The sequence below is a fragment of the Leptonychotes weddellii genome, chromosome 8 (genome assembly GCF_054177405.1).
Source record: "Leptonychotes weddellii isolate Sample4059 chromosome 8, ASM5417740v2, whole genome shotgun sequence".
Taxonomy (NCBI): domain Eukaryota; kingdom Metazoa; phylum Chordata; class Mammalia; order Carnivora; family Phocidae; genus Leptonychotes; species Leptonychotes weddellii.
In genome coordinates, this window is record NC_138376.1 from 103078659 (window position 1) to 103104418 (window position 25760).

General features: G+C 43.6%; 1 protein-coding gene across 2 annotated transcripts in view; it reads right to left on the reverse strand.

Annotated features, from left to right (window-relative positions):
• SLC2A12 (solute carrier family 2 member 12) overlaps positions 1 to 25748 on the reverse strand; it is a 53385-nt gene extending 27637 nt beyond the window's left edge. For both annotated transcript variants that reach the window (XM_081829041.1, XM_081829042.1), the window contains exons 1-2: positions 25478 to 25748; positions 5451 to 6782 (exon numbers count right to left, since the gene is read on the reverse strand). In XM_081829041.1, the coding sequence (XP_081685167.1) occupies positions 5451 to 6782; positions 25478 to 25592 (1447 nt within the window). In that variant the 5' untranslated portion in view covers positions 25593 to 25748. The remainder of the gene's footprint in view (positions 1 to 5450; positions 6783 to 25477) is intronic.
• Positions 25749 to 25760: the final 12 nt, after the last annotated feature.

Genomic DNA, 25760 nt, shown 5'->3' on the forward strand with positions numbered 1-25760 from the left:
GAATGGAATGAGGCTCCAGATGCCTGGGGTTCTAGTCCTAAATCTGTGTGACCTCATTCTCTTGGACTTCTTTCTTTTCTATAAAAGGAGTATGTTAGACTAGATCATTTCTCATCTTCATTTCATCTTGAAAGATATTTGACTTCTCTGATTTGGTAGAAAGTAGGAAGCCATGGAAGATTCGTGAGCCAAGCTGACATGAGGAACATGGTAATAAATGTGCCCTCCCATAGAGGAAGGGTGGGCATGGGAAGGGTCTTCCAGGAATCTAGGCATGAGTTCATAAGGGGTAGACTAGGATGGCAGAAACGGGAAGGAAAAGATAAATACAGGAGCCATTTGTGAGGGGGAATGCAAGAGCATTTGGTCATTGACTGGATTGAGAAAAGGCCCCAGAGCATCAGACTGAATGACAGCATGGGACATTCCCCTGGCATAACGGAGAAAAGAATTCAGCATTTGGGCTTCTTGCATTGGGCTGATAGTAAAGCATAAAAGTGGAAAAATCCAGCACTCATTAGGAGAAAAGGAACTAGAAGCCGTGTGACACGGTAGAACTAAAGCTAAGTGAAAGTCATCAGCTCAAGGGAGATCATGAATGCCCCTAAGAAAATAAATGTGGAGGTTTTTACAGTGCATTAGCAGAAGAGTGTTTTTTGGTTTTATAGCTAAAGAAACAAAAGCCAAGAGACATTAATTTAATGACCTCATCTCTTTTCAGAGACTGATGGAAGGGAAGCTAGTCATACACTTTAACAATTAATATTTTAATTAAAAGAAATAAATACCTATCATAGCATTTGAAGAGAGAATTCAGGGCCCTTGACCTTCCGGAATATTTTTTTTCCATATTCACATCTATTCTTCCTGAGTCCAGAGTTTATTACTCTGGCGGTTCTATACTGTGTCCAGTTAGCTGAGCTGGAACTACGTTTCCCAGAGTCCCCTCCTCTGTGTCGTTTTCAGGGAGGGCTGGCTGGAAGATAAATTTGCAGGAGACTTGGAAGGCCAAAGTGACACATCAGCCCTGTGCTGGGTCCTAGACATCCCTGCAGCTTGTCATGTTGCTGTGACCTGCTGCCTCTCCTTGCTGGTCTGGGGGAACAGCCAGTGCACGGGTTCCCTCCTTCAGCCTCTCCTACTACTAGACCAGGCACACAGGGCTCTACGGAGAAGGACCCTGTTTTTCTGAAAGTGGCCAGTGTCATCAGAGTCCATGTGGTGAGAGACAGATACGGGCTCCAGTCGCTTCTCACAGATTCCAGTTTGTCCTGGCTTGGAGTCCAGCTTGTCTTCCCCCGGCCCTGCTGACCTGCAGGGACTGCAGACAACAGCCAGATGCGGAGGCAACAGGCTTCCACAGGCTTCTTCGCCAGCTTCCCTTTGTCATGGCCCTGATGAGTGACTTTCTCCTTTTCCTCTCACCGTACCCTTCCAGACCTTTGCTTTCTCAGTGTCTTCCACAGCTGTGTGGGGTGCAACCCTTGCAAGAAATTCCTTGTCCCCTATTCCTCACAGTGGTTCTGCTTCCCTTTTCACACTGCCGGGCGCCTGGGTGGCTCAGTCGTTAAGTGTCTGCCTTCGGCTCAGGTCATGATCCCAGGGTCCTGGGATTGAGCCCCCCATTGGGCTCCCTGCTCTGCGGGAAGCCTGCTTCTCCATCTCCCACTCCCCCTGCTTGTGATCCCTCTCTCACTGTGTCTCTCTCTGTCAAATAAATAATAAATAAAATCTTTTAAAAAAAAGAATTAAAAAAGAATTGCTCACACTGCCTTATTACCCAGGCCTTTCTATGCCCAGCCTCCCTTTAATTGACTGTAATTTGTACCTTTCACCTATCCTCAAGGGACTATTAGCTACCAGAAAAGAGTGATGAAATTTTAAAATACGTCTTAGTATTTTTAAATAGTCATCATGATGAACTGAGAACCAATATTAAAGCACTGGCTACAGGGAGATTTGGGGACACCATCTATAGGCTTCTGGCACCTGACCCTGGAAGCCTCCACAACACCCAGAACTACCCAGTTGCTAAGTGGGAGAGGAACAAACTCCTACCTTATTTCAGCCACTGTTATTTTGGTGTTTGTTATGGCTGAGCTTGAATTCTAACCAAAAACACATTAAACATTACCTTAATCAAGTTCAGTTATTCAAGTAAGGGCACATCAAAACTTATCATTATCCTCCCTCTCTTATCCTGTAGCTCAGCCTCATAAATGGACATGCTTGCTTACCAAGCAGAGCTTCAGAAAAAGAGAGACTGTCTCTATCTTGCATAAAATGCAGAGTGGTCCATTTAATAGCCTTATGTGATGGACAGTGATCCACTCTTTCCATTCATTCTTACTTCTAACGTATCTTCATGGCAGACTGCACTAAAGCAATTAACATTTATTAACAAGGCCAACACTGGACTGTCTATTCTTGTCTTGGACTAGGCATTACCACTGAATTTCAGAAGACAAGAGGTATTTTCAATTATTTGAGAAAGTCACTTAGCCTGAGATAAACTGCCACCATTTATAAAATTTGGTGAATACTCTCTCTTCACAGGCTTGTTGTGAAGGTAAAATGAAATACTCCAAAGTATGTAAAGCCTTCCTTTGACATAATAGGTGTCAATAACTATTAGTCAAATCTAAAGCCCAAAGTACATTTTAAAAGAATTAGTATAGAATACTATTTAAAGAATCCTAAAAAGCAAATAACAAGCAGCCCCCAATAATTTTTTCCAAAATCAAACTAAGTTTCCTGAAAAGGGAAATTCTTGCTCTAATACAGTAATGTATCAAATGATATGCTAGTGACTGAGAATTTGCTGCATTTTTCAAAGTCACCCAAAAACAAAAGAGAGGGGTAGTATGAGCTGGGGAAAACTCTGACCATGAATAGGTGGGTTCTGGAAGTTTAAGATCAACGTCTCTGATATAATATGCGCCATGTTGTAATCTCTGTTAACCTGAAAGTTTCTCTGACTTAAAACAAAGAAAGCATCCTTTTCTTTTTGCTAAACTTTCCTGAGATTCTTAGTTGATTCTTGATATTTCAAAAGATTGGATCAAAAAATTGATGTAAAAAATATTTTTAGTTTTATGATGAATCTATAGGAAAAAAAAAAGATGCTGGCAAAGGAAATCAATGAGGACAATACCACCCGATGTTTATCACATGAGTAAAACTGACTGTACTTATTAATATAAAAAGAAGGTTCACTTGTATCTTGCCTTTCTGGTAGACTTTAAAGAGTTTCTAAAAATAAAAGTATAAGATGCTTTCTCAAATTTCATTAGCTTTATGTATCAGAGTAAAGACATAAGTATTGTCTGGACTGCATGTTTGTGCCCTCCCTACAATTCATATATTGAATTCTTAATTACCAATGTGATATTTGGAGGTAGGTCATCAGGTAGAGTCCTATGATGGGATTAGTGCCCTTAGGAGAAGAGACATAATAAAACTACCTAGTTCTCTCTCTTTCCATCCCTCTGCCCTGTGAGGAGACACTAAGAAAGTGGTGGCCATCTACAAACCAGGAGGGAGGCCCTCACCAACAGCCAAGTCTGCCAGCACCTTGATTTTGGACTTTGCCAGGCTCTAGCCTGTGAGAAATAAATCTCTGTTGTCTAAACCATCTGGTCTTTGGCGATTTATTATAGCAACCCAAACTGACTAAGACAAATGTCTCCCAGGTACACACGCAAGATGATTGAATCCTGAAATAACAGTAGAAACCTGTTTCTAGGAAACTATTCATTAGTAATATTTATCATTGTTAAGTCTTAACAGGGAGGGCCAGGGTTCAGAAACAAGTCAGAGAGATCAGAGGCTGATGGTATTAACAGTATTTACTCTAACCGCCCATGCTCAGTCACTTATAAGCAAATCTGTCTACTCCTAGTGCCAGAGGAAGGGCCAATCTTGTCATCCATAGTTTGGACTATGTGCCTAGAGGTGTCCCTGAACAACCATTTATGACTCTGCATAGCAAAGAGCAGAGTCAGTCAGATTCCTTCTCTCATTCTGGAATTTGAAAGAGTCAATATCCAGAAACTGATCTCACTTAGAAGTGGGAGTAGACGCAAGGTGAGGAAACAAAGCTGCAGTATAAGGCCATATCAGCCATGTGCAAATCCAGTTATTCATTAACTGAGATTAAGCAGGCCAAACCTGCTGGCTGCTGACCAGAAAGAAGCAGACACAGGGAATATAGCTCAGTCAATTCAGGCATAATCTCCTTGAAGACAGCGACAGTGTCTGTCTTGTTCGTTACTGTTTCCCCAACATCTAGCATAGTTCTTTGTTACTGAAAAAAAATAGCCACTTGATATGTATCACTTGAATGAATAGTTAATGACTTAGCAGTAGATCACCAGAGAAAGCCCTAAAGTGACTTTCTTTCTCAAAACACCGTCAGTTCCTGGCACCAGAAACCTAAATTTGTCCATGAAATTCCTTCTCCTTCAACATAACCTATGTCTTCTTGTGTTCCTGAGCTCCACTACTTCCTTTTATTTGAGCACATTTGTTTGGTCCTTGATCCTTGTAAATAACAACAACAAGAAAAACAAGACTTTGTGTGAGAGAGGAAGGAAGAAAGGGAGAAGGGGAGAGAGGTTTGAGAGAGAGAGAGAGAATGAGAGAGAGGTGTAGGAGTTGAGGCTGGTAGAGAGACTACACTTTACTTCCCTAAGAGAGGTTTAGACTGGGTGAGAGACTGAAAGACAAGGAACGGCAACAAACAACCTGTTCTAGAAAACTCTAGAGGGTTTGCTCAAGATAAGTGTTTAAACTTAATCACTGGAGTAGACCAGCTATACAAAATAAGACAACCGTGTAGCTATCTCCCTGTAAATTGTTTATATTGTATTGAATGGGAGTAACTTGACTCCCATTCTCCTGCTTAATGAGTAAAGTGCTCAGGGAGGTTACTCTGGCAATAAAACAAAGGGTACTTAAAGGAATAATCCACCCTCTTTCCCAACTCATCATTTCCTGTCCTTCATTATTACTGAATGCCTCCACTAACGTGTCTTTAAGAAAATCTAAATGCTTGGATTTTTTCCATTTATGAAGAACTCAGGAATGATATGGAAGAAAATGTTATCCCAGTAAACTGCTTTCATAAAACAATATGTTCTCTTGGGCAATACATATCTTTCAAGGTCTGGTTTATCCCCAGTCAATCACTGTTAAATTATCCTCATGTGACAGATAATGGAAAACTAATCCTTCTGTTGAATACCAGGCCCGCACATTTCACAAAGGAGGTATGAGCCAAGCATACTTTCCACATTAGTAGATACATCAGGTGGCCAGTATTATCCCCATCTTACTTCTAGTAGTTATATGTAAAAGGTACCATAGCCATAAGATGCTCTGATGGTCAAAAGCAATATGTTAACATTCATAAGGGCAAAGAAGGAAGGAATAAAAAATAAAATACTTACTTGGTCCTAGACCAATTGAAAAAGCAGCAACATAAACAAGCAAGCTGGCTAAGGAAAGCCATTTCAAGAAAGCTGGGACGTCCGCAGGGTCTGTGACTATCTGGTATTCAGCTTGGCTCATTCCAGCATTTGGTAAGGTCGTCACCCCTCTCTTATCCACATCATTTTTTGTGGGCATTAGGGAGTTTCTGCTATGGGTAGTGATCCCCTTAAAGAGCTCTCTAAGAGTGTCATCACTGGCTGATAGGTTTCCTGGCCCATAAAACACAGACTCATCCAACGACTGGTTGATAGGGCTATGGCTTCTGCAGATATTGGTGAAGTTCATGGGGATGTTGAGATTCACGATGCCCATGGTCACCAATGAAGCTGCCATCACAGAGGAGCCAACACAGAGGAAGGTTTTGCTCCCAATGTGGTCTACAAGAAGAGTGGCAGGGATGGTGCTGATGACCTTGACAACTCCAACCCCCGTGGAGGCGAGGCTAGCTGCCTCATTGCTTTGGAAGCCAACAGACTTCAAAACAGTTGATGCATAGAATAATATGTTTGGCTGACCGGTGACTTGCACAAAAAATACCAATGTCAGGCCTATCATTATCCGAGTCCTCATGTTGTCCTTTGATCGAAACAGATCCCAAAAACTATACTGATATTCATCTTTCAGGGAAGATTTTATCCCAGTGAGTTCCTCCGTTGTATCCGAGATGGCTCTCAACCTTCTGAGAACCTTGCTAGCAGCTTCCTCGTGTCCTTTCATCACCAGAAACCGGGGACTTGGAGGAAGAAAATACATTGCAATTGCTTGCAAAACTCCCAAGGGAATAACAAGGCCAAACATATATTTCCAGCCATGGGAAACATTGGCAAACGCATAATTTGAAATGTAGGCGAAAAGTATGCCGATGACAATCATTAGCTCATTCAGGGACACAAGAAGACCTCTTCTGTGCTGTGGAGCAATCTCTGCGATGTAAACACATGTGGCAATTGAAGAGAGTGAAATGGAAACCCCTATAGCAATGCGGCCCACTATGAGAACCGCATAAGATAAACTGAGTATCAAGACTAAGCTTCCGAGTCCAAGGAGGCAGGATGACAAGATCATGGCAGCCCTTCTTCCATACCTGTCAATCAGGACCCCTCCAGTGAGGGAGGCCAGCAAGGCGCCAATGAGGAGGGAGCTCACAACCATTTCCTGCTCACGGCAGGTTAGGGCTAATAAGGTTCTTATCTGAAGAAGGGCCCCAGAGATGAGCCCAAGTTCATAACCCACCAGGAGGCCACTGACAGCAGCAGTGACAGATGACAGGAGAGTAAACATGCCGCAACCTACAGGCGGAGAGAAGAGACAGAGAGGTCAGTTCTGCGCTGTTATTTTCAAAACTTTATGTCTAAATGGAGACTTAACCTTGTATAAGTAAGTTTTTCAGAGCACTGAGTATAACCACACACTTAAATATAGTAAAATGATATATCAACAAAAAGGATTAGATATAAAAGGAAATATCCTTTTCTTTCATTTTTGGGAGGTGAGGGGTGGAGACATTTAGGAAGTCACTTCCTTCTATTTGTGATGCTGATGTTTTTAGTTACAAGCAGACAGCTATGCAAGATAAGCAGATGACAGATGATGAAGACTGAACAAACAAGAACACTGTTTCGTTCCCGCTTTGGCATTGGATCAGAAATTCAGACAGCCCGGTTCCTCAGGTCCTGCTGCAGGCTGTTCTCTAAAAGCAAACCTTTGAGGCAGAGTAGAGAGGATAGGAGCCTCAGGAAGTGCTAGAGGCTTCAGTTGTGTAACATGGGAGAAAATGAAGCACAGCCTCCAGGAAACCTGCCCTCATGTCTCCTTGGCCACATCCGGCCACAGTTGGCTCTTGCTGAAACAAAAGAGGGTACTGGGTGTGTGTGTGTGTGTGTGTGTGTGTGTGTGTGTGTCAAAGTTAAGATTGTACCAGAAAGAAGGAAGAAAGAAATGGATGCAGGGGAGGGAACCAACAACATCCATTACTTGCTCTGAGTAAGGAGGCAAGGGAATGGAACTTGGGGGGAAGAAGAACAAAAGGGACTTGATACTGTTTTACTATTTTAATGTTAAAAATTGAGGGAAAAGAGCAAAATGTTAGCAGTCATTAATTTTCAGAAGTAGGTATGTGGATGCTTATTATATATTTGTAACTTGTCAAAAATAGAAACAAAACAAAACAAAAACTAACCAAGGGAAGAGCACTGCAGGCACAGGAAACAATAGTTTGTAAGGCGTGACACAGGAAAGCATGTTTTTGGAACTGTTGGGGAGCCAGTACCTCGTATGTGGGGCACAGCAGCTTGGAGAGGTAAATAGGATCCACTAAATTTGGATAGGGACAGAGGGGACACTTCAAACAGGGTCCTGCAAGTCACAGTGATAACTTTTTATGGTTTTCCAAGTATAAAGGGGCAATGCACACTGAATGGTATGGGGCACTGATGCCAAGTTTCTTGCTGTTGGGTGCAGACTGGTTCTTCCAGGAGCGAAACTGATAACAGAAAGGAGTGTGTTGCCTTAGAGTTAACAAGAGATGATGGTAGCTTAGACTTGGATGTTCAGAGTAGACCTTGAGACAAGTAGACAGATTCAAGGGAATTTGGAGGTAAAAATGACTACACTTGTTCATGAATTGGAGTTAGAAGGTAAAGAGGTGGGTCGGAACCCAAGAGGGCCCCATGATTTGAGCCATTGGTTGGGTGATTTTACAATGTTCAATACCCTGTATATAGGCCTATATATTGTTCGAGGCAATATACTGACCGAAGGAAGACTGAGAAGAGAACTGGTTATGACTGGGGGTAAAAGGAGGAGTGGAAATCAGAAGTTCTGTTTTAGATTTACTGAAATGTTTTAATTGTTTGATCTATAAGACCTTCAGTTAAAAATGTCAATTCAGACTAATATACAGATTTGGAGCTTAGGAGTTAAGTCAAGGCTGGAGATTTGTATTTGGGATTCAGCAGCATGTATCTGGGATTTAAAATCATGGGAATGAATGGGATCACTTAGGCAGATAAACAGAGGAGCAGGAGAAGCAGGAATAGGACTGGGACCTAGGGAATGACAACATTTAGAAGAGGAGACAACAGTAAGGGAGATGGAGAAGAAAAGAACTGAGATGTGTATAAAATGGACTAGAAATGTGTGTGGGCACACATTTATCACAGGCTGAGCGAGGGCCATTTAACCCTGCCATTTCAGGGGGTTAAAAAATGCTGTTCAGCTCTAGGAAAAGAAGCAGGTCAAATAAAGTTGATCTGAATCTCTTCCCATCAGAAATATCCAAGGCATTTTACATCTCCAGGATCCTGGGACATAGGTGACTTCAAAAAATAAATCTAAAAAGACTGAATATTTAAATGGAGAAACAAATAAAAATGCAAGAATCCACGATAATATAAAATTAATTTATGAGCATGTGGACACAAACCATTAAATTGCAATTAAATCAGTAATTTATCTAGCTAATCAGAAAACAAATATTTAGTACCAGTACATGGCAGACTTTTTCCTAGGTACTGGGAGGCATATCTGTAGCGTTGAAAGAAACCACGTGTAGCTACATAGTTGCCCCCCAAGAAACTTAACATTCTAGTAATATCTCTATTATCTATCATTTATTATGTACTGCTTTAATTTTTACTTGCAAAATGACTTTAAAGTACTCTCTTAGAGGTTCGTTCATGTCTTAAACTTCCACATATTTTCCCTCATTGAGATCTTAAAATCCTCATATTTCACACACACATACACACACACACACCCCAAATGTGGTAGAGCAACATATTTCTCTACCACAAGGAGAATCAAGTCAAATTCTTACATTTGGATAAGAATACTGTATTACTTCGTATCTCTGTCGTTATTCATTTTATCTATGTTTGACATATTGATTAGCTTCTGTGCTTTGGCAATTGGTCTCTGATATTCAGATTAAAGAAATGAGTGACATTGGAGAACGAAACACTTATAAGGCAGATTGAGAGAGGCACCCCAGGAGGGGATTTAGAGGGGATACTGGGCAGCATGGGGATACTGAGGTAAGGACATGGCGTAACAGATGTCGGAACTCCTTGAGTAGCAGAAGATTGTCCTTGCCACCTTGCCCTTCTCCTTCCCTTTCCTAGTTTTCCCCCTTTATTAGGTGGGAAATAGGCCTTCCCTACCAAAAGAAAGACCCCTTGAGATACAAGAGTCCCTTCCTTTGATGCTCTATCATCCTACTTCAGACAGAGTCTGAGGTGGTGAGTTAAGGAAGAGTGGGTGTGATGGGTGGGGCAAGTCACAAAGCCTGCTTCTTATATTGGGGGGTGGTGGTAAATGCTCCTGACAGGAGAGGGATCCAGTTCCTTTGTCTATTTTCTGGACTTAGCATCATATGCCTTGTTCTTTCTGTCAGTGATCACGGGACATGGACAAATTGGGCTGTGTGCAAAGGTTATGGAAACCATCCTAGTTTGTCAATGTCCCTCTGGAGACCCAGCAGCTAAGAGTGTAATTCTTCAGAGATATAATAGAATTATTTCCTTATGAATTACTAAAAATTATTTGTATAAAATTACAAATTCTAAAATAATTTTATATATCAAATTATCTATCTATCATCTATCTATCTATCTCTCTATCTATCTATCATCTATCTAGGGGGTTGGCCTTTAAAAGCTTAAAAAGGTACACTAAGACATTCTATGACCCTATTCCCACATGGGGGGCCTACCAACATGGGTTATATGCCACAGAATTAGGCTAAGGTCTTAACCATCTGTATCTTATTTGAGGGGTTTAATTTCCCTGTGATGTGCTTTAAGGGATACTGATCAAAACAAATTTCACTCATCTTGGTACTGCTACTTTTTACTGCTGACGTTCCTATACAGTCTTCACGATGCGCATTTGGGATTTTGAATCCAGCAGCCTGTGGAAGGTTAGTTCCTAATGCTCCTGGGATTGTGGCCCTGTGACACCGTGGGACTTGACCACCGGACAATTTCCGGGGGCAATTTTATCATATAAAAACGATGAAGAGAGGGCGCCTGGGTGGCTCAGTCGTTAAGCGTCTGCCTTCGGCTCAGGTCATGATCCCAGGGTCCTGGGATCGAGTCCCACATCGGGCTCCCTGCTCAGCGGGAAGCCTGCTTCTCCCTCTCCCACTCCCCCTGCTTGTGTTCCTGCTCTCGCTATCTCTCTTTCTCTGTCAAATACATAAATAAAATTTATTTATTTATTTATTTATTTATTTTTTAAAGATTTTTTTTATTTATTTGAGAGAGAGAGAATGAGGGACAGAGAGCATGAGAGGGAGGAGGGTCAGAGGGAGAAGCAGACTCCCCGCCGAGCAGGGAGCCCGATGCGGGACTCGATCCCGGGACTCCAGGATCATGACCTGAGCCGAAGGCAGTCGCTTAACCAACTGAGCCACCCAGGCGCCCTACATAAATAAAATTAAAAAAAAAAAAAAATGAAGAGAGACATAAAAAGTGGGCTTTTTTTCTGTCTACTTTTTGGTTGATGATGAAAAAAGCAAGGCATTATCCTATGGGTGCCAGAAAGGAGATCTAACATTTCCAAGAAATCTGGCCACGAACAGGAGGAAAGAGCGAGTGGCAGGAAGGTGGGGTTTATGTTTGCCTGAACACAGATGGCAGAGTTTGGGCAGCTCACTGGACCCAGAAGAAGCAGCCTGAGCTAAAGGAGAGGGTAGGATGAGGAATTACAATGAATGCCTTTTCAAAGAACATCCAGCCCTGAAGTCAAACACTTTGCACTTCACTTTCTTGGTGAAATTTAGCATTTCCATCCATTTTGCTCATGGCCTTGCCTCACAGCGGTCCTTCCTTCACATTCTTTTTCCCCAAAAGGGCCACGGAGACGTCTCAGCCTTTTGCAGACATCACAGAAACCACTTGCAACTGGTACCGCAGGTCCTTTGGCTCATGCCTCCCTCTGTCTTGCTGCTTTGCTAGAAGACCAGCAGTGTTCCTTTTGGTGCAATGCTGATTCCATAGCAAGGTAAGAAAGTAAAACTGCTCATGGGAGATGCAATCGCAAGCAAGGGGCTTCACGTGAACACCCTGAGACCCACACAGAGGACACAGAGGGCAGGAGCCTCCGCAGGCCCGGCCAGGCCACAATGGCTGCATTGTCTGTCACTCGTGGTGACTCACAAGAAGCCACGCCGTAACTGGCTCGCACATGAGACACTCAGTTTTCCATAATATTTGAGTTTCTGCCAGCTCTCTGCTTTCCTTTCTTCCCCATATGCCTACTACAGCCTACGTACCTAATGGACACACAGCGAGCTAAATCCTACAACACACAGCGGAACGTGCGCACGCAGGTCCTTCTGGCTGGCAGCCAGGGGGCTAGACAGCTTGGCCCGTGCGAATGCCTCAGGAATTGAGAAGCCCCCCTACTTCATGTTTTGCTCAAGAAAAACTTGCAGTGGCCCCCAATGGGCCTTGCAGATGTGGCCTCCCCCTTTCTCCACTCCTCCTCCCTGAGTATCTTTCATCCCAACTCATCTTCCAAGAGTCATCTCATGCGCCACCTCCCCCAGGACGGCCACCCTACTCTGCCTTACTCTGCAGCCTCACCCTTAACCCCTCGGTGCTCCTCCTGCCCAAAGAATGTGTTTCTAGGGCACCTGTCATCTTTCACAGTGCTCATTTATTTATCCATTTGTCTTCTCCTGTTAAACCAGAAGTCCTTAAAGCCAAGAACTTGGCTTTCTTTATATCTGTATTCTCATCTCTGGTCTTTGACACAAGGTAAATACTCAATGAATGTTTGCTGAGTGATTGAATAAAAGAATGAATGATAACAGCCCTCCAGAATACGGATCCTTGGTCCCCTGCTCCCCAAGGTTCTGTCAGTAGACGAAAATGAATGCATCGTATTATGGAATGGTCCCCCATACAACTTTATATTTACGTAAATGCTTAGCATTTGAGCAGCACGGTATTAGCGTTTCTATAAAGCTTTCAGCACTATTATTAGCTTGTTAATATGGCACCACTGTAGAGACCACAGATTGTTTCATTATCACTTGTATATTTATACTTTATGAAATGGCAGCCCCGTGCACAGACTTATTCTCTAGACGTTCAGACTGTGTGTAGCAGCCCCATCGGGGACTCTGGTTTGCAGGCCCCACAGGAGGCTCCAGGCACCAGCTCTTCAGCAGCCCATCCCCACCACTTGCTGTTTCTGGAAAATGCCATGCACCGTCCCAGACTTGTGCTTCTCTTCAAGCTGTTCCCCGTCACGGCATGTCTCTCCCCGAAATTCAGAGCCTAGGGAAATCTGAGTCATCTCTGAAGATAGAGTTTGAATCTCCCCTTCTCTACAAAACCTTTCCAGACGACCTCTCTTTGGTTAGCACTGATCTCTCTTCTCCCCCTTGCCTTTCCTTCCGTGGCCTCACAGCACCCTGGATTATATTTAGTTATGCCAGTCACCTGCCTTAGATCGGGAGCTCTTTGAGAGTAAAAGTGTCACCATCAAGGGACCCACACAGGGCCTGACGCGAGAGCTCAGTAGACTACTGGATGTCACGTGAAGGAGGAGTACTGGCTCAGCCAGAGAGCTCCCCCAGACCCATGAGAGTTGAGGGGTGCTGTCCCACCAGCTGCCAAGGGTCCCAGATGCTGCCTCTTGGCCCTAGACCACGTGTGAGGCCCTCTGCGGTGGTAAATACTGGGCACCAGCCTTCATCTAACCACTCTCCCCCTCCTCGGCCCCCTAATCCTCTTTAGCATACAATGAAACTCAGCCCGGTGGAAAATTTGGCCTCCCTCTACACCTGCTAGCGTTTGACCTTTCTAAAACAAAAGGATAGGAACTTTGTTTTCTTTTTCATTTTTCAAATCTCAGGTTTGATTCAGTAGTACTTGTATGGACGCACGTTCCTGAAACCAATCTTCTCTGACTTCCGGGGGCTGGGCAGGTACACAGAGGGAACATCGCTTACACGGGTTTATTCACCCTTCGCTGGTTCTTGCTCTGTTAACTCTCTTCTTCTGCTGATGACATGTAGGACTTTCCTTCTTTTCTTTCTTTCCTTCCACTCATTTGTCTTTCCTTCCTCCCCTCTTTCCCTCCTTCAGTGTGGGACTTTCACCAGGATGAATCTGGGCGCTTGCTTCTTCCAAATTCCGCTGCTACTACTTGACTTCTTCTACTGAGAAAAGACTTCTAGTGTTTGGGGTTTTCCCCCTATTTGTTTAGTAATAATTATTTATGTGTTTGCTATATATATATTCATCTCATTTCCTATCTCTTCTTGTCCTTTCTATGTGCACCTAGAATAGCGTCTCCCATTTATCCTCCGTGTCACAGATTTCAGATCATAATTCTGTGCCTGTGGCTTTCGCGTCCTCACATTCATTACCGTTTCACACAGGTCTGTCTGCACCTCCGTCCTCGGCCCCGTCTTCACCTCGATTTATTCCCACTCTCAGACGTCGTCCTTGTCTCTTTTTTCAGAGTCCACTTTTACAAAAATTACAGAGAACAGAAATCAGATGCTTTCCAAAACTGATGTATGTTCCCTTAAAAAAGAAATCTTAAAATGCAGCCCTTGCCTTTGTTTTTAAAATGGCCTTGCCAACGGCCAGATTTGCTGCCTTCTCTTTACCCAGCCCCCAGATCAGTTATGATATTTTTGACTGTAAGAAACCAAAACCTAAAAAACAAGGGTTTAAAATATTGTGGCATTTACTGTTCAATTAGCGAGAAGACCAAGTTGAGTTTGGTATCTCCAAGGATTCACACTCTACCCATCCTTCTGTTCCTGCCTCCTCAGAGGGTTGGCTTTTGTCCCTGATTTGTCACCATATGTGCAAGGTGGCTGCCGCAGCTCCAGGCATAAAATTCCCTCACAACCAAATTCAAAGGCAGGTGACAACGGAAGAAGGCTTGGGGCAGGCCTTTTTCCTTTTATCGGTGAGGGAACCTTCCAGAAGCACCGTGGAAGATGATGGGTTTCAGGATATGCTACCCCTAAAACGTGATACTTTGGCTAATTGAGTATTTTAATCTGAAGGAGTTTGAGAAAATGGCAGAAGCAGGAGGGTCCCTCTGACCTTCCCCCTGCCCTTCTTCCCTGAAGCAGGTAACAAACCGTCACATGAGAGATGCCTTCCCTACACCCAGAGGAAGGGAGCAATCTTATCTCTGAAGACACAGAGAGGCCACAAAGGATCCAAACACACAGGCCTTGCCTCATACAGCTTGACCTGCCATATTACTCCATGGCTGTCCACTCTTCATCAAACCGAGCTTACAACCACTCAGGCTTAGCCATTTCTTATAGTCTTTATTTCCTGGCGAAGGCTCCCGTGTCATGTAGAACCTACATTAAATACGTTTGGATGCTTTTCTCCTCTAATCTGTCTTTGCCAGTTTAATTTTCAGACCCAGCTGAAGACTCACCCTAACGTCTCATTGGCCAGAACCAGTGGGTTCCATGGTCCATCTTGGCAAGAGTGACTGAGACGTGAGTGTCGAGTATTTTAGTTCTGCAGAAAATGAGGAGGGAGTTAGCGTAGCTGTTGGGTTTTCAGTGTCTGACACACCTCATTCTAGCCACCGGTTGCAGTTGGGAATCCCTCATGGCTAGGCTGGGGGGAGCAGCTGATGAGGCAGAGGAAGGCCAGCTGAGGACAAAGCACGAGCTGACACCCCACAATCACCTCCCCCAGGTGGGATCTGGGTGACACTCCTCAGGCACTCCTGGCTGCCCTAAAACTAAAAGAAGGAAAAAAACAAAACAAAAACCAAATGGTTAACTAATAGAGATCACAGTCCAAAAAGACAAGAGCCTCTATCAGTTTACAAAATGTCTTAGTGATTTAGAAGAAAAATGCGTTCTTATCAATAACCTAAATTCCAGAAGGAAACTCCCAACTGTCTTCATGTTAATGCTTTACGAGAGGGAAAAATAATCTTGACAATGGCAAGGCCTCCAGTGTCTTGTCCTCTTCAGCATACAAAAGTTCTTTAGAAAACCTCCCTTTTCTTTGCATCCCCCAACACCCAAGTATATAATCGGTCACCCCTCACAAACCCGGTGCAGCCCCTCTTTCTGCCCACGGGTCCTGTCCCTGTGCTTTAATAAAACCACCTTTTTGCACCAAAGATGTCTCAAGAATTCTTTCTTGGCTGTTGGCTCCAGACCTCACCAACATTCAAAACTGCATTACAGCTGCTGGCCAAATTTCTGATGTCTGGAAGTTATTTTTCTGATGTGACTTCATTGGACGAAGGAAGGAATTTTTTTTGCTTCCATTTTTTGGTCCCCTGACTAGGAATAAGAGATATCATTCCTGCATGATTTAAAGGGGCCCGTAGTTCTTTGCTTGTCAAAACCAGTACCTGCCAAACTAAAACTTCTGGAAGGCACCATTCCAGTGGCTCATCTGGGCTTTGTCCTTTCTTAATACTGATTTCAGTTTCCGGAATGCAACAAGCCGCTGTCTTTCCTACCTGCCCAGAGTTGCTGACATCCTGGAAATTGTAGCCCCTGAGCGAGAAAGAGAAATAACGGTAACAGGATGGCGGGGAAGATCTGACTGTGGAGCAAAACTGCGACCCTCTGCCAGTGCAGCTCCAGGGGTCTGTGGGGATGACTTCCCTTTAGCCAGCTCCTGAAAATTCTCTCAATTAGGGATGTCCCGTGGGAGTTTGTGCAAAGCTAAAATTTCACTACCTTTTATGCATTAGGTCTATGTTTGCATCTTATTTAGGGTTAAATCCTAACGCACTGATGAATATATCTGGCTTTCATGCTTTTGTGATTTTGCATCTCTTTGCATGTTTTTATGGATATTTTAAATAGACAGTTAAGGAGGGCGGGCAGTGAATGTGCAGAACAAACCAGCAGCCCTCTCACCTAGAGATCTCTGAGGTTTCCTGGATGGGGCTCTCAATGTGTGCAAGCTGTGGTGAGCTATGGACATTTGAGAACTAACAAGACCTTTAAAAAGGATCCTCATCCCATCAATGATTAGTGAATGTTGGAAAAAAATAGTAACATATTTGTACTTCAAGCTTTCAAACGTATGCAGACGTGATGAAAACATTTTTTAAAAATTCAAAGTGCCGGGCGCCTGCGTGGCTCAGTCGTTAAGCATCTGCCTTCGGCTCAGGTCATGATCCCAGGGTCCTGGGATCGAGTCCCACATCGGGCTCCCTGCTCGGCAGGAAGCCCGCTTCTCCCTCTCCCACTCCCCCTGCTTGTGTTCCTGCTCTCGCTATCTCTCTGTCAAATAAATAAATAAAATCTTTAAAAAAAAAAAATTCAAAGTGCCAGTGATTGCGCAGTAGGTTTCCGTCAGCCTATATTTTCCAATCAAAATATAAAACTTCGAAGACTATGATGTGAGGATTTAGAGTTGTTGAAGGAATTGCTAAAGGAGTCTACATACCTGAAAATGACTGTGAATCATCCTTAGTGCATTTACAATTTTTAAATTAGGGAAATACGATGGGAAGAAACAAGTAATATTGCAAAGCCTGTGGATGCAAAACTCTTAGGAAGGGCACTTTATTTACTAAACATAAATACCTGGATGGTCCCCTGGGTGTTAAGGGAGAGGTGCATGGAGCATGTTGATAATATACAGGTGGACTATGGGAGAGAGAAGAAAAAAAGCCAAGATGTTTCATATAATACAAAGGACAAATTTTGATGCGTGTGTGCGTGTGTGTGAGAGAGACAGACAGACAGACAGAAACAGAGAGACATAGAGAGCAAGAGAAAAGAGAGTTCAGGAAAGAATGGCTAAGGGGCGCCTGGGTGGCTCAGTTGTTAAGCGTCTGCCTTCGGCTCATGTCATGGTCCCAGGGTCCTGGGATCGAGCCCCGCGTTGGGCTCCCTGCTCGGCGGGAAGCCTGCTCCTCTCTCTCCCACTCCCCCTGCTTGTGTTCCCTCTCTCGCTGGGTCTCTCTCTGTCAAATAAATGAATAAAATCTTTAAAAAAAAAAAAAAAAGAAAGAAAGAATGGCTAAGAATGCCCAGAAAGAGGAGAAATGGAAGAAAAGGTCCAGATAGGTTGTCAAGTTGTGGGGGAGGGGTGGGGCTGGGGCTGGGGAGCCACATAAGGAAGCAACAGGGCCACAGCCTATGGGTTTTATATAAATTGATTTACAAGAAATTCCCTATGGTGGATTTGACAGGAGCCTTTAAGAATGGGCCCATCGGATATTTAATTGCCCAATAGCTCTCTTCCAATCATAGTAATGATCCACAAACAGCTTGTATGAATGGGATTTGGGAATGGGAAGGAAAAAGGGCCGTGATCCACACATGGATTGGAGCAAGAATAAGAGAAAGGACTAGTTGCATGAGGTGAAAGTTAACAATCAGTGGAGAGAAGAAGTTGGCGCAAAAAGTGATCAGAAGAACCACAAGACTCCTAAGGGACACAGTGTGTGTTTAAGGATGGGCAGAAACGGGCGGAGAGCAAGGAGGCATGTGGATTTAACCTTATAGGGGCTGGAGCTCTGTTTATTGAAATATTAAAAGAATGGTGACCCCAGGAAGCTGCAGGATTTCAACATGCAGGTGAGGCTCTCTAAGGCTCCCTAATTCTGTCCCCACTGTGATCACTTGCAGAGACTGGCTTGGTTTCTCTAAACTGATATGGTCTCTTCCTAAGAATTCTCCCTCTCATGGTACTTAGCACAAAGGTTTCCTGATATGGTCCCTGCTTACATCTTCAGATTCCTTTGCCATCCTCTGGCCCCTGGATGAACTCTGTGCTCTCGTCATACAGAAATATCTGTAGATCCCTGAATGTGCCATTCTCAAAACTGGCACACAAGCTATTTTCTCTGCTTATAATGCTCTCTGTAAACACATTGACCTCAGTTATACCTTCTTGACTCAGCTTCACTCTACTATCTCCCAGAATCCATTAAAAGCTGGTGGAGGTGCCCCCTGGGCCCTAGCAGAGCATCATTCATCCGGCTACCTTCTCCATCGTGGGTTCCCTGATCTCTTGTCCTTCTCCACCAGTTGGTAATAAGTGTCTGCATCGCAGGGATGTCTCTTATTCACCACTGGACCCGGGGTCCAGTCTTAGTAGAGTCAACATTGGCTAAACGATCATCTTGTAATTACTTAGATTCTTATCTTTCTGATGAGTTGGTAAAATCTGTAGCCATGGATAATGTCTTATGTCTTTTTTCACTCTGAAGCATCCAGCTCAATAAGTATTACTGAAGTAAAATGTTCTTTAGTTTAGCTGAACAAACACTTAATTCATTTACGCATTTAACAATGAAGCATGTACCATGCACCGGCACTATGTGTTGGGTGACAGGTTCATCTGCATAAACAGTGCGGGTGGTCACCGTGAGCACTGCGTTGAGAGATTTCCTGGCTTACATCTGGATTTGATGGCTCAAGACGGTGGTTACTTGTCCCACATGCATGTGATCCCTGATGGAAATACAGAGGAAAGGTGGAGTTCCTACTTCTTATGAGCTGCCCAGTATTTCTTGCACACGGTACTTGCAGTCAGCTCAGAACTCTGATAGGTACCAGAATATATATTTTATCCAGAAACGTATAACCTGATAGCCAAAGACATGTTGCATAGAAAATTAGGGAACTAGCTAAAATAAAAAGCAATAAAGTTCTGAAACTAGTGAAGCAGGGACCCCAAATCCCAGATCAGATCACAGAACAGAGCAGGAAGTAGAGACATCAGTACTGGATGGTATTATCGGTCAAGTGGGCAAGACTCTGGATTGGATCTTAGGATACTGAGACTCTGCCCCACATTACCCATGCTTCCTGGAGTGCGTCCCTTCGCTTCTCTCTAGGAAGTGCCTGGGCTGAATGGTGAAAGTACGGTCAGGAATCAGAGTGCCTGATCAGTTACCAGCCAGCTTGTGACATGTCTCTGAACCTTTCTCTTCCTCTGTGTCCTCATTCCCAAGATATAGATAATAACATTACCTACTTCATAAAGTTGCTACAAAAATCCATGAGAGAGAGAAAACTGCGCTGGATATGGTAATGTTTGCTGTTATTCTCTTAGCCTCAGTTTGCTTATCTGTGAACTGGACATAATATTACTTCATTGGGTTGTTTTAAAGATAAGAAGGGATAATAGTAATAGAAGCATTTGACCCACAATAATCATTCAACAAAGATTTGTTTAGTCTGAATCGGTGAGGTAAAGTCCCCATAACAAGAAAGTAAAACTTTGAGACAGTCTCCCTTCCTGATAGCGCAGGAAGTAAAACGATACCTTGTTTCCAGCATAACAATTATGCCTTTTCATAAATTCTTGAATTCCTTTGTTTTGGGCAGTACCTACATAATTGGGTTTACATCATGAAAAATTCTTCCTGTGATTTTGCCTTGGGATTTCAACAATTTCGTTTCCCAATGGAATTGAAACATTTCATTAGCTTGGGAATGCTCTCTCACCTTACAAACTGATCTTAATCACAACTTTTCTCTCTGTAGAAGTCTTGCACACCTGAGGCTGAGATGCCATTTCGGGCTGGTTTCTAACTTAGCATTGCACATTGCTACCAACTGTGCAGGAGCACAACGTTTTGGAGTCAATAACATGGATGTAACCAACAGCCCTCAGAGCCTCACTATGCCCGGCAGACCTGAGTCATGAGTGTTCCTGAGAAACAATTACTTCCAAGGAAAGCACCAGGTAGCAGCTTAAAGGTGAATTACACTTGATTTACTCAAAGAAAAAAATACTCCTCTAAGTCAAACAAAGGACTGCATTTTTCTCCCCAATACTTTGGCAGAACAGTATAAAGTGAGTAATTGTTCAAAAAAGAATAAAAGCTACTAAAAATAAAATGATGTGACCATTTATTCTAGTCTTATTATTACTTCTACCTAAATTGTATAGAAAAATTAGTATATCACCGAGGCAGAGCCATTTAGCAAATGCATAAATGACTCTGCTGTGACATAGGAAGTAAAATGATACCAATGAGCCAAAGCAAACCAAACTTAAATTTCAAAGAACGCTATGAATTTATGATTTACTACAAAGATTATATATTTGACTCAAAGTTTCGGCTGGGAAATATCTGGGGCGATTCCAAGTCTTTTGCCTTTAACAGTGATCGGGTACTTTCTGAAGGAAGATGGATTAGAAATTATCCTTATTTGGTATTTGGTCAAACAGCCCCTTGGGAAGAAGCCCATTCCAACTTTCCCCCTTACTCACCACCATAACTCAGTGTCTTTTTACATGGCTTTCATCCCCTATTTTATTCAATAACTCATCTTTTTGGGGGATGACTGTGCATGAGAAAAATTGAACTAGGGAGCCCCAACTCTGCTCCATTTAAGAATCACAGACAGGGGTGCCTGGGTGGCTCAGTTGTTAAGCGTCTGCCTTCGGCTCAGGTCATGGTCCCAGGGTCCTGGGATCGAGCCCCACATCGGGCTCCCTGCTCGGCGGGGAGCCTGCTTCTCCCTCTCCCACTCCCCCTGCTTGTGTTCCCTCTCTTGCTGTGTCTCTCTCTGTCAAATAAATAAATAAAATCTTAAAAAAAAAAAAAAAACAGAATCACAGACAACCAGTGCTCACTCACACAATCTGAGTAAATAATTGTTTCAACGCTTAGAGGCACAAGCTAATTGCGCACTAATGGAGGGCCACTGGGAGCTCTCAGAACATCTCACACCCTTAGGCTAAATATTACTTAGGTTCCTACTATTGAGAAAATGCTCCCTACAAAACCATATTCAAGAACTAACTATTCTTGAATGAACAATAGATTCCCACATATCTACAGCAATTAAAAACAGCATTTTAAAATTGGCCGAATCACCTTTAATTTATACATGTAACTCGCAGTTTCCTTAGGTGGCTCCAGGGTGGATTCATTGTATTTTGAGGGTGTTTGTTTGTTTGTTTTACAAGCTAATATGAGATCCAGCCCACTAAAAAGTACCTTGTTGAAAATTCACAAACACTAGGCCTGTTCCTGGGATCTCTGAGACCTCCACTCCTGCTAGCAGTCTTACCAGACAGAAAGATGACGTTAAAAATATTTAACGACCGGGAAAGGGGCACTGACCGATTCGAATAGACATGAGCTGTGAAACCAGCTCAGCCCACCAGTGCCTGCTGACTAATTCCATCCTCCCCAGGTCAGCCTCATTGCAGGAAGCCCCCGCCGCTGTCTGCCAGGCCTTGCCACCGGCAGACTCCCACCAACGCCTCTCTGCTGCTACGGGGGCTGTGGCAAGTGGCAACCTCTCTGCCCTCTCTAGGTCACCGTGATCTCCAAGGGAAGCAAGAGCCCTGGCTGCCTGAGCCAGACACCCCCCAGAGTTTGTGGTGGAACAGGTGCTGCCATGTTTGTTTAGAGCCTTCTCTCTTTCCAGATCTCGGAGGAGCCACTTGCTGGAGCCTCACAGTCACAAAAAGCCTCAAATTTAGACTTTGGTGTGATTTCCAAGTGACGTGAAATGCACAATCATAGAGATAAGCTGACTGAAGTGAAGAGAGGTGGTTACCTTTAAATCTAGTCTTATTTCCAGACAAGAGTCTACAGCCCCTCACAGATTCACATGTCTATAAATCCCGCCACTCCCGTGGCAATATCAAGCTGCATACCATCACTTTTTGCTGTTATCAGCCATTAATTTATTAAATATGCGTGTTTTTAAAACACAATCAAACACAGTCACTCTTTGATATATGGAAAGCCTGGAGAAATGGTAATGGCTAAGGCCCTGGGTCTTCCCAAAATGACTGGTTCGTTGTTAGAACTGTTCCTCTCACAACCAAGGCTCTGTTATGAGGTCAGGCTGGTTGGCCTGACTTACTTTTCTCTGGGGATAAGCTTGCTTCTAAAAGTCTCCTCAGCTCTCTGACAAGGCTAACCCTGGGACTCCAAGACTCAGTAAGAGCATAGTAAAAATGCCCTGACCTCAGTAACACGGCCTGCATAAGCAGAGGAGTGATGGACTTGTGGTTTGCTACTGCGGCCCCACCCAGGAGTCTGCTCAGGGATACAAGGGATAGGAATGGAGCAGGGAGACACCTGCCTCAGGTTTTTCCTTTCTCTACCTCCCCTCTTCTCCCTAGAGAGGTGCCATGATGACTTCTCTTACATATTGATCACCTCTTCAGCTTTTCCTTTGTCAAAAGGAGTTTCACAGATTTAAACAAGTTTGAGAACTGCCTTTGGCTACTCATCTGGTTAGCACAAGAGTGCATTTCTTAAGTCTCAGGCTGTGGCATCTTGGATTGAGAAGGGTCTTGGCGGGGATGAAGCCCAGTCTTCCCAACTGGGTCAGTGAGTTCAGTTCTAGTGACCTGGGTTCCAGTACATTCGGCAGCGGGATCTGCTGTGCTGAGAACCTGCATTCATACAATGAACACTGTTCTTGGTTTCGGAACGTTTGGGTGGGTGCTGGTAGGGTAGAGGGGGCCTTAAGGAAACCCTCCCCTTAGCCAGTCATTTGAAACATGAAATTAGAAGAGCCTAGGAGACCCATCTCCTGAGACAGAGGAGGAGGCATCCAGCCTCCCAGGCCAGAGACACCACGGTCAGTTTTGCACCTGCATTGAGTGAACTTGGGCCAACCACACATCTCTCCCTTGTGTGAGATGTTCTAGCGGCGTACTTTTCTAATATCACCTACACCGTGGTCGGCTCTAGGCACCTGGATTGAGCTCAACCCTGCCTAGGAGGTCAATTATAATATGTCTGTGAACACTAAAAAATTTACTGAAAATATATACACTTTGAGTCATAGCTTCTTGAAAATGAATTTAAGTTCATTAGCTTCTAGTCATTGGAATAAAGCATTCTCTCCAGCTGAAGAAGGGATGGCCGAGCAAGATCTGCCAGCACTTTTTATTGTGCATAAAAGTATTTGAGGGTGCAATCATGGAGTTTAGGAATTTTTGTTTTGATTTGGTTTTCAGTATCTCGAATGGTTTAATTATCTTCCCCTGGGTTGTATGACTTGTTCCTCTTTGTGCTTTAATTTTCCCATCTAGGAATATAGAAAAACTTGTGTCTTCAAACGTAGGAATAGAATGATAATTATTGAGCATATTTAAATACTCTGAATTTCCTGGATGAAACTATGAAAGTTTAAAATACAAAGAAGTCAAAAGAAGTATTTGACAAGCATTATTTCATTAAGCCTCAACATCTTTATAAAACAGACTAAAGTATAATCCCAAAACAAAGAGCGAGCTTGCACTATGCATTTGGTAGATATATATATAATTGCCTTTGGGTACCAAGAGATGTCTCAGAAAATTTAGGAAAATTTACACAAGTAATGTTAAAATGTTTATATTCATCTAAATGTAAACTATAGCACAGATCAAAGTTTTATTCACTTAGGATTTTAGGGAAAATTTCAGCTTCCTTTTGTATATAATAAAGGTTCATTTAGAATTAAATTTAAAAAATAACTTACAGTATTTATCCATTTGTCATTTCTTCAGAACACAAACAGTTGCACTTTAAACTGCATTTTGTGCGTATATTCAATCTTTCCAAACACAAATACTTGTGACCTTACTTCAGGATAATTGTGCACTTGCACAATTTAACCTATTAAGAGTACACCGTGCTTTCAAAGCTGTATCAAAATTAAATAGTCCATTTTTAATTGTTGCTGTAGAGCCCCCTCAGGACAAAGTTTCTTTTCTTCTTTGTGACATTATCACCGACTATTTAGTGAACTTTTGTTGATTTGGCCACCTCAGCAAGCTCTGCGGCTCAATCTTTCAGAACTCGGAGAGAACACTGCGATTCTTTCCATGAACCCTCAAATACAAGGTTCCCTGGGCTGCTCTGAGACTGAGCCAGAGAGCACCTGGGAGGAAGGGGCAGCTCTGCTTAAGAGAGGGACTCAGCCATCCTGAAGGATGGCCCCAGACGTTCATTCTTGAGCAGAAGTGGGAAAGCGGGAGAAAAGCTGAGCAGGGTGCAGGGTAAGGGAAGGCTGACAGCTTCTCATTGCCTAGGAGCCAATCTGCGCCTCCGACAGAGGGGTTGTGGATTCAAGTCCAAGATCAGACAAACCCAGGACGCAAACATAACTTTATATATCCATCGCAAGGTGAAAGGTACATGCCTTTTGTATCATTTAGTGTTCTGGACTATTCATGAAATTCCAATCTATGACCTGGGAATCTATGGTATGGTGAAGGGGAGCAGAGCTGAGAGAGAGAATTAGAGAATTATTTGTGTTTGAATTAATTTCCTATTACGATTAGTTTCTATTCCTTTGAGAACCAGCTGAAAGAGTAGGAAAGGATGGCCAAAAGCTTGCAACATGTTTGTGGGAATTGTGAATGTGGAAGTGAAGAACAGCATTCGGCAGAGCAAAGATCACTGAAATGAATTAAAACTTTTTCAGATTTCACCACCTAAAAGAAAAAGTATTAAAGGAACCTCAGTTTGAAAAGGCCAGTTGGAAAGAGAGCAGGAGCAAATCAAGCAGATGTTTTAGGCTTGAATACTTTACAAATTCATTACAAACGGAGGCTGGGAACTTAAAAAAGAAAGTTGTGTTCAGTGATTACATAACTAATACTTTCCTGAAGCCTACTGAAAATACTGATTTGAAACATGGTTGTAAATGTCCACTTGTTACAGATTGCCCATTTGTGACAATAAATGAAAAAGTGTGTGTGTGTGTATGTTTACACATGGGACTCTCTTGCCGGTCACTCGTCCCCAAATGAACGAGTTCTACATTCTGCCAACACAATCAATGGACCCATCCTGCCAGTAGTGGGACTTGGATCTTCACATTACAGCTCCTTGTCATTCCTGCTCCCACCGGATCCTGTCCCCTTCTCTCCACGCCCCTCGCCCGCTCACGTGTACACACACACACACACGCACGCACACGCGCGCGCGCACCCACACACACACACACGCACACACGCGCGCACACACAGGAGCGAGAGCCGAGTACAACTCGCCGCTCCGGCCGGCCCGTGCCTCACTTTACCTCTGGCCCGGGGAGGATGCCGGCCCCCGCCGGCTGCGCCGCCGCCCTCGGTCTCGGCCGCTCTCCCCTTGGGGCTCAGCAGCCCGGGGCCCTCGCGGTTTTCAACAGGTACCATGGTCGAGTAGAAGTTACAGGCGCCCCCGCGGCACCGCGCGGCCCCGGCTGCCCGCTCTGACAGCAGTGGTCACTTTCCCCATGGTCGCCTGCTAAAGAAGGGTGAAAAAAAAAACAACAAAAAAAAACCCAGTGTGATTTGTAACCAACTTTGTTTCTATTTCCGAAG